Source organism: Pagrus pagrus (genome assembly GCF_965226575.1).
Source record: "Pagrus pagrus genome assembly, chromosome: 10".
In the NCBI taxonomy this organism is placed as follows: domain Eukaryota; kingdom Metazoa; phylum Chordata; class Actinopteri; order Spariformes; family Sparidae; genus Pagrus; species Pagrus pagrus.
In genome coordinates this window covers 13,360,174-13,370,265 of record NC_140194.1, presented here as the reverse complement: position 1 = coordinate 13,370,265, position 10,092 = coordinate 13,360,174, and the positions used below count along the sequence as shown (strand labels likewise).

General features: G+C 40.9%; 1 protein-coding gene across 1 annotated transcript; it reads right to left on the bottom strand.

Moving 5' to 3' along the window:
* On the bottom strand, positions 1 to 9,917 carry scamp5a (secretory carrier membrane protein 5a). The gene is made up of 7 exons (XM_084365149.1): positions 9,724 to 9,917; positions 8,781 to 8,851; positions 8,477 to 8,596; positions 6,774 to 6,930; positions 6,587 to 6,688; positions 5,989 to 6,106; positions 1 to 3,338 (listed from the first exon to the last, which is right to left on the bottom strand). The coding sequence occupies exons 2-7, from the start codon at positions 8,785 to 8,787 to the stop codon at positions 3,144 to 3,146; spliced, it is 699 nt and encodes a 232-aa protein (XP_084221275.1). The 5' UTR covers positions 8,788 to 8,851; positions 9,724 to 9,917; the 3' UTR covers positions 1 to 3,143.
* Between the last annotated feature and the right edge of the window lie 175 nt (positions 9,918 to 10,092).

Sequence of the window (10,092 nt, the reverse complement as noted above, 5' to 3'; positions counted from 1 at the left end):
TGCAACAAGAACTGTTTAATATCTATCAGGGTAAGACCAAATAATACAAAAGTAATACACAAAAATGTATTCCTCATTTACTTCAGTCATGGAGACACAGCCTCCTCAAACGTCTCACTCGCCTAATTAGAGCATGTTTCTACTGAATGTGTTTGTCCATGGCAAATATTTACCTCACCTCAAGTAATTATATATTTATATCTAGTTATGATATAGTACATGATCATACATATCAAACAACATACAGTACATGTGGGAACATGGGGGGAGTTAATGGGAAATGGCTTTCAGAAGCTTTGATACAGCAGAGTATGAACACTGCAGTTCCTGCTACACGATAACTATACAGCTGAAATTCCAATAATCACATTAACTGTGCTGTATGTACATATGGCGAAAAGATTGGACTGATCCAAAACTCACCGAAGACCATGAAAACTTACAACATACAGAGAAAAGTAGCTTGTTTGTTCGTCTTTGTGCGTATTTTACACTTAATTTAAGGAACCGATCAGCTAAACTTTGTGCATTAAGTAACAGATGAGCACGTGTATGTTACAGTTTACAGGGTTAAACTTCATAACTATTTTATATGCATCTGCTGGTGAAAATGTTACGCAGTTGTTAAATTATACTAGTGGTGTCCAACTTGGAAACAGGCCCGTTTTTTAAATCTTTATCTTATGGTCGTTACTATATTTGAACCCTGCACAACAGGACCTCACGTGATCCTAATAATTCCACTGTTGAATGCATTTTTTTGTTAGTATTGCTCCACTGTGATTCACTGTGAATTTAGTTTGCACTGATGTCAACAGATGCAAACATTACATTTCAAAAAAGTATAATTAAAAGAAAAAAAAAACCTGAACCTCTGTTACCCACAGCCATGGAAGGACACAACGAACATGTGCTTCAAACTCATCCACACATCATCCAAAATACACAAAATAGGGCGGTACAAAAAAAAACAACTGAAAAGTAAAACAACAAACAGCCTATAGAATACCACATCATCACAATCAGACAAGACGACTCACAGGTTTTGAAATAACGAGCATTCAGATACATATCTTCACATCTGTTTCAAATCTAATACTGTATTACTGTAATAACCACCTATTGAATCTTGAAGACTTGAGTGACACGAGGCAAAAATCTTTCCACTGATATCAGTAAGACACCGCAAGGCCTCACGAGGGGCTACGCACGAGTATCCTCTCTTTCACTTTCACCTCATAAAGAAATAATTGGCTTGAATTATTTTATATTCTATTTTCTTTTATATAAATATCATGTTACACCTACTCATAGAATAACACCAACAGCCACAGAATGACGCACTAAGGCCTGAAACCCAGAGCTTCAGAAACAAGTAGTCATTTAAGCATGTACATGTAGTTAGGGGTGAGTGGGAGAATTTGCCAAAGGGGGAAGACATCCATCACTTCATACAATGCTATGACCACCTACAACAATGATTATTAATATTAACTGTGTGCCCAAACTGCAAGTGTTTTGGTCTTCTCTCACTTTTAACCTGTACAATGTTGACTTGGAATGTTTTATCCAATGAATAGCAATCCTAAATACTGCATGTGCTTCACTTGAACATGTAATAATTTATTTCACTGAAATCAACCTGCTAATCACATGACCAGTGTGAAACGAAGAAAACCAAACACCCCAAACGGAGACAATAAACAAATATGTTGACACTTAAAGGGCTTCACAGGTGGAATTTAAACCAGCTATCACACAATGTAAAAGATTTGAATAAAACGTAAAGGTTCACTGACACAGAGCGACTTCTCATCAGTACAAAAACAAACAAAAACAACCCGGTCACCAAAACATGAACTGTTAAATGTTTTAACTGGGATTTCAGATCTTCAGAAACTGAGCTGTGAAATACGTGCCTGACACATATTCTGCGAGAAACTGTGGGAAACACCAAATTTTCAGTAGTTACTAGGGAAGAAATTAGGAATTAACTGCTTATTTCCCATTAGTTAATGAGTTACACCTAATCCAATTTTATAGAGTAGCTAATGATTACCTAACTATCTTAATTACAGTGGGTAAGTATTGAATCAGCAATGAAAGGGGAAAGGAGACCTTTTTGACTAATGGACAGGTACTCATGAAGGAATGATCCAAATTTGTTCTCTAGTAACTCATTACTATCCTCTATTAGACATATATAGAGTTGCTTTAATTAAGTAATCAGTAACTAATCATTAGCTAGTATATAAAATTGGATAATGTGTTACTAATGGTTAACTAGCAGATGGTTCCTCATTCCTTTCCAAGTAACTACTCAAATGTTTGTGTCCCTTATTGTCAGGTGTTTCTGAAGCAGCAAATGTCTCCTCATTCGAATTATGTTAAAGCAGAATAATTTCTGATTTTTTTATTTTTTTTTATTTTTTAAAGACTGATTCTATTGACATTTTGGCCATGTTCAACTTTTTTCTTTTTCAACAAAAAAGTACCAAAGTTTACATAAAGAGTAAGAAAAAGACAATGAACTTCGTGGCCAGCATGTCATATTTCCCAAATTGTCGAACCATTCCTTTAATGGGAAATCATTAAGACTTGTCAGCTTGAGAAGCAAGCGACTACAGTACATCAACTGAGGGGCAAATGTTTTTACAGTTTGGTGACCTTCAAGGCTGATTAAAGTAAACACTCTACTGGTACTAGTACATTAAAAAACACATTAAAGGTCATTAAAAGATGTTTTAAAAGTGTGACAGGAGGAGGCAGAGAAGTCACTCAGACGAACCGACCTGAATAAACTGATGAAGCTCAGGGTAGTGGTTTTAGCTATGTGATGTGTCTCCGTTGGAAAGCAACACACACATTGCCCAGCTAGGATTGAGCAGCAAGAGATTTCAAAAAACAAAACAAACAACAGCTTTTTAATAACTTGCTGCTGATTTAAATGTGAACTGAGCTAAAAGATTAACTCCCATGTGTGTCAGAATTCAATAAAAAGACAGTTTCACCACAAACATGACTTTGTTCTGTTTGAATTCAGCTTGTACAGTGTTATAATGAAGGGCACCTAATTCTGAATTGTGTTCTTAATTGATCCCTTTTTATCTCTCCCACACGGCAACCCGGCCCCCTCCACTGTCCTACATCGGGTCGTCGTAGTTGTAGGTGGGAGCTGCTGAGTACTGGTTCTGGTTCTGCTGCATGGCTCCCTGCGCAGCTCCCATGGCCGCCTGCTGAGCTGCCTGTTGGACGTGGGGGTTCTTCCAGGCCCCGGTGGCCCACTCCTCCTGGGCCTTACCCAGGCTGCCACCACTGCCACGGTAGAAGTTATGAACCTGTAATTCAAGGCGTTTTAGTATCATTAATGTGTTTCAGGAAAAAATGCTCTACAGAGTTAAAGATTAAAATATTTGTTTGCTGTTAGTGTTACCCCGTGTGGCATTAATTTTCATACCAGTAATGAAGTAAGGACTGTAATTTGATTGGTGCAACATCTGTGTGGGCGGCCACTAAAAATAGTCCATTATATCACTTAAATTCAAACACCCATATAGACAGCTAAGCAGCCGGGTGTGACAGAGGCTTTGCAGCATTACTTAGTCCCATCTGTGATTTGAGCTCTCAATACTTGAAGCATAACTCCGATGCGTGAAAAAAGTAGCATAAAGCTGCATGTAATCTGATAAATTGCCTCCAGTGATGTCACTCAGTGGCTGAGTTGCATTGTGGGTAATATAAGCATGGCATAAAAAAGAAGATCTCTTGATTGTTTTTAAATGCTCCATAATGAGTCCAACAGTGTTACAGATGTGCAATGCTAGACCAGTGGACTGCTTTTCAAAACTTGGCGCCTACATTACCCACAATGCAACTCAGCCACTGAGTGACATCACTGGAGGCAATTTATCAGATGGCTTTATATTACTTTTTCACATATGTAGTAGTACTCCTCAAGACCTGTAAACACACTTTATTGTGTAGAATTGGTGGAGTTACCCTTTAACTCAGTGACTGCATGTTATGCTTTGTTCATGTCATATGCAATGGATGGTAAAGATGGGAAATATTAGATTACCCGCAAGCGTTCTCGTCATCAAGATGGTATATGATTATATATTTGTATTATTGGTCTTATGAGGATTAAAATACTGTGCAGTGACAACACAACACCAAACAAGTTGCAAGCACATAAAGGTGCCTTCCACGGCGGCCCATTGTGCAAGAAAACTGGATTAAGTACCCTCGAGGGTGCCTTCCCCGCTAGAAATGTATATTGTAAGTATTTAATAGTTATTCTGAGTCACATAATAAAAAAGCATTAATCTTAATGGAGCTTGAAACTGTTTCACTGTTAATGTATGCAGCTGTGCCACATCACAAGCAGCTGGTGCCCTTTTTATTAAAATTTTTTGCCCTGCCCCTCAGACAGTATGACTCCGCCAAGGTCTTCAGTGATAACACCGAATGGCCGTCTTTGGCTTACAGTTTGGTGATTTGCCATCACCACAGTGGGACTCATGACAGAGACATACAGCTAATGCAAGCTAGACTCTCATCTCTGTACAATGCAATGTGGCACAGTGCTGAGTGAGTGGGTGCTGCCAATGACTCAGTAGGTGTTGACGTAAAGTAAGTTAGCATCGATTTCCTTCTACTGGGTTATGACATACTTCAGTCAGTAGTGCACCACGGAAGTTGAAAGCATGTTTTCTAGCAACAACCCTGGATGTTTTATAAGAGCTGGATATGGAGCCACCTCTCAGCCTTGTGTCAAATCTTTCCAGTGGCTACTTGCAGTATTGTAACCAAAAGAAAAAATAGCATTTCATCATAGTGTCATGATTCAGTGTCTTGTTCTTGTGTTTTCTGTTTTATTTTGAAATTTTACCCTCATGTGTCACTTCTTGCTTTTTAGTTCCTCCTGTGTGTTTTTCCCTCCCAGTGTTTTTCCGGCCTCGTTCTCTCACCTGTCCTCTTCCCTTCTCCCTCCACCTGTTCCTGATCCCCGTGTTAGTGTGTCTGTGTATATAGTCTTTGTCAGTTTGTTCCATGAGGTCCCTGTGGTTAGATGTTTCTCTGTCTTGGTCCATCTTCCCCTCATGTGCCTCCCAGCATTTCTTCCCCAGTGTTTCCTCCAGTGTCTCCTCATGTCTCCTGTTTGGTATGTTTCTGGTTTTGGTTTCTAGCTTCTTGTTTGAGTTGATCTTTTGCTTTTTGGTTGAACTTTGTTTAAGTTTTAGTTGCTACTTTGTTTTTGGTCCTAGTGACTCATTCTTGGTTTGTCTAGCTTTCTTGTGTTTTGTACTTTCAGCTTTATTTAAATAGAGCTCACTTTTGGTCTCACTTTTGGTTCCCCTATATCCTGCCACCTGTGTGTTGTCTGCGTTTGGGTCCTCACCTTGTCTAACACAGTGTAACACATAGAGCACTATTGTAAAAGAGACATCTATAAAACATCAGCTATAAAAATGTGTGTTGTATATTTTTAAGCAAAGGGATTTTGTAAAACTGAACAGAATTGCATCACCACTGCATTCATGCATTCACCACTACATGCATTCATGTCTCAGAATTGATTCACATGATGGCATTAACACTACTTGCAGTTTTAATTGGACTGTATTGGACCCAACCTTGAGTCCGGTATCCAGCTCTTAAACACATCCATGGCAACAACGGACCTAAAACGTTGGTCGACCTCTGCCAAGTGAAACACCCACCCAAAGCCTAAAACTTAGACGCTGTTTCTACAAACGGTCTTATCATCTTCTGAATAATGCAAAATAGCAGTATAATATGATGGTAGCAGCACCATCACAGTTTATATTTCCTTACACAAAAAAGGAAGAGAGAACTCAAATTTCAGTTCGACTTCTAAGAGCCTTTTCACCAAATATAAACCCAACGAATGCTTCTTCTGGTGAAGAAGCTAAAACATTTCATAGTTTATTTTTTTAACTGAGAGAAGCAGGATAAATTGGTCACCTTTGTGAGGGCGATGAAGGAGAGCACAGCCACTGCAGTAAACATGATGGTGGGAATCAACATGACCACCGCTGAGCCGACGTTGGTGCTGAAGAAGGTGATGGTAGCCAGCCAACCACTGTTGGGAACGATAAAAGAGTTAGTAACATCTCACACCTACTGCATGACATTATTGGTCACTATCCAAGGCAGAGGTTTTCAAACTGTGTGGCGTGCCTGCCCAGGGGGAGTTCAAGGGGGTGTGCGAAGAGAGACAGGGCGGGTCTGTGTGATTCAGTTGGACTTCCTGAGGATAGCATTATCTCCTTCTAACTGTTGTCTCAAACAGTAACGGCTGAGAGCTGCCAGAAGGGCTAATTTGCCAAAATGTAAACAAATACAGGCTCATGAAAACCCCTAGTTCAAGGTAATATGAGGCAGTGTTTGAAGGCGTATCCAAATGTAAAAGAAGTGCTTTTTAGGAGATTTCAAAATATAGTGATATATATTGTGTATGGTGATATAGCCTAAAAATACTGCAATATTTTTTTAAGGCCATATCGCCCAGCCTTTATCCCATGTCTCCCATCTGTATTACGCTTCATATCAAAGTTCTTACCACACTCCCCAACCAGGAATGCCAACCGTCTGGATAATACTGATCACCACCTGGGCCATGAAGACGAAGAAGAAAGCCATAAAGTTGAAAGAGCTGTCGGTCCTGCACGGAGAGAATAATAAACGTCAGAAATGAGGCGAATCAGCAGGTATAAATGTTGAGTGTGTTCAATGGAGAACAGGTTTACTTGAAGGCCTTGTAGATGGGCCTGAACCAGCACACATAGGAGCAGGGGGTGAAGAGGATGAGCCACAGGAAGGCCATGCCGAAGTTGGTCGCCCCGCCACCGCCGCACATCCACGCCAGACAGCCAATCAGATTAACAGCCAGTGTGGCAGCGTTCACTGTGAACATCGCAGAGACATGACAGACAAAAACGTCTATGGCGGACATCCCACAGGCTGCATTACTCATAATTCAGCAGGATTGAATCACGATGACTCTCAGCAACTAGTCAACACCACATCTACATTAAAGCTACGATCATTTAATATAAACTGGAGCTAGAAAACACAGTTTCTACTCTACATTTTCAGTAAACTAATCGACTTTTACACCAGACTTACATTCTTGTTTTCAAATGGCAGAACCTATGTGTTCATGAAAAAAGACACCATGACACTTATATGAATGTGAATTACAATTTGAGACATTGTTAGTATCTACTGTTATCTGAGACTAATGATTGTTACTTCACTGGTTCATCTGGCTTAGTTCATTTTTTCAATGAATACATTAGTCATTCAAAAAAACTGTGAAAAAAAGCTTATCACAGTTTCCCAGAGTCCAAGATGTCTTCTTTGTCTGACCAAAACTCAGAGATATTCAGTCTTCAATGATTTGCAATAAAAAGGCAGCAAATCCTCTCATTTAAAGGAACAGTTCACCAGAAAATGAATGCATATTATTATCTACTCACCCCCCATGCCGATGGAAAGTCAGGTGAAGTTTCCTCATCCATAAAACATTTCTGGAGCTTCACAGCAAAACAGAGTTGCAGCCTTCTCATAAAAATCTAAAGTAGATGGGGACTCGTTTTAAAACGTAAAAAAACAACTGAAAAAAACATAAATTGGCTACATACAGCTCGCTTAGCGTAATCCAAGACTCAAGAAGCTCTGAGATCCCAAATCGTTTTGAGAAGACTTCATTATTTACCCCTTCGACACACGGTTGAGCTCATGCACCCACCTCAGACGGGGTGTGTGCTAACGCTTTTAGCTTAGCAGCTACAATGAAGATTTTGGCTTTAAAAAGATCTCTGCAGTTTGGGAGACTTGGATTACACAGTACAAGCGGCATGGAGCCATTTTAATTTTTTTCTGTTGTCTCCGTCCCCATCTACTTCAGTTGTTTGGGAGAATGCTGCCAGCTGTTTTGCTGTGAAGCTCCATTAATTTTCTGTGGACTACGACTTTCCATCGGCATGAGGCTGAGTAGATAATTTTTGGGGGAACTTATCCTTTAAGAACCTGGAACCAGAGAAATCTGACATTAATCTGTAATCAAACAAGTAATTTTCAGCCGATAGACTTGATCAAAATCAATCAGATTTTAGATTTGTGTAGATTCTGTGACCCAAAACTCAGAGTACAGACAAAACCCAAAGCAAATGTGTCAAAAACCCACAATATTTCAAACCTTAAAAATGCACAAGAAAATGGAAAAACTACTGAAGTGGCTCGGTGCTGGACAGTAAAACCAGTCAATCTGGTCTCCCAGCTACACTGGAGTGTCTGTGATGTTTGACTCTCATAATATTTTGGGTAAAAACAAAGTGCCATGGAAGCAGTGGACAGGTTCACAGCTTATACCATGATGCAAGCAAGCAGGATACACACTGTATGGAAAGATATTGTACATGTGAACTTTTAGTGCCGGTTCACTCACAGATCCACAGGTAATAGAGCCTCTTGCACATGGTGCGACGCTGGTCTGGGATCTCATTGAAGTCTTGGTAAAAACACGGCTTGAGTGGGATGAATCGAGGCAGGGGAGGGAAGTTGTTTTCTGGGATACAAAGATACACAGTTCAACGCAGCTGCCCGCCAGTGAAACTCATACAGAAATCAAGTCAAGACAGCTGCATGTAGAAATTACAATTTAGCCTTGAGTTTCCATTAAAGCCAGCTTTGTGCTTGGTCTCTGAAATCACATGCACACACTGTGGAGATGAACAGAAAGGAGAGCTTACCTGCCATGATGACCGCTCAGTATTCTCCTTCACAAACAGGCACACAGACTTCAATCTCAGCTCAAACCACACTGAGGAGAGAGAAGAGATGTGTTTTTTATGAAGTGCAACATCACCCTCACTCACGCTGCTCCTCCACAGGCCACAGTCCTCCACAGGCCTCCTCATAGACGCATGCACACACTCCACTGGAATAACAGACTTTACATCCTTGTGTGTGATTTTGATCAGAGGTGTGGTCCTTCCCTTCCGTGCTGGTGCATCGTTCATTAAATGGACAGAGATAAACATGTTTGCTTGAGCACATTACAGCTGTGTTAACGCGCGGAGGGTAACAGTGTGGCCTTGTCGCGACTCCTGAAACCTATCCAAAACCTATGGGCGCAAAAATAGGCGTGATACAGGCCTACAGAGTACACACACACTGGGCTATAATAAAGCTATTCGTGCAGCCTTTTTTTAACCTGCTAGTAGCCTACAATCCACATTATCTGATTGTGTTTGTGAACCACACATCAGTGTAGCTATATGATGGTGGATGTGTGAAGGGCATCTTTCTGCCACAAAATCAAGCAGTCTGACAAGAAAAAAACAGCCTGATCCTGGTTGATTTTACGTCTTATAATCCCTGAAACTGTCTCCTATGTGTGTTTGTGTCGGCGGATGGCAGGGATGCTGCGGTAGGACACAGAGCATCGTGATCAGGGGCGATGGAGAAGCGTCCTTCAGGCTGTGCGACACGGCGCATCGCTTGCTTCCTTCTTCATCCGGACGCCGAGCAGGTCAAGCCCAAACTCCGCACAATAAACCACCCTGGATACAGATTTCGAGGGGTTTTTTTTTATTTACTGAAGCCAGAATCCGGTTTATTTTAACGCATCTGTTTCCCTCCATCCCTACATGAGGTGTAATGAATGAAAATGCAGCGATTAAAACGCCTTACCTCCCGTTTAGTCCAATAAATGTGGCTAGAATCTCTCCGGTCGTTTAAAAAGCATCCTATGGATTCATCGGCATGAAAACACAGAGGAAGGAAACAGATCCGGCGCTGCTGAGACACAAAGATGTTACGTTATTCCTCAAATGATGGTTTCGGGAGTAAGAGGCGGTCACGTGACGTCAGGTCTTCTCTTTACGCACATACCATGGCACATACCCCTCCACCCCCCATCCACCACCCCACCCCCGTCAGCTTTACCCGCCCGGGCAGGACCGGTACGGAGGACCCAGACTGACAAGATCAAATTTAAATAAAAAGACAAATGCCCCCAATAATTACATCAATATAACATTAAATGCACTATAAACACCC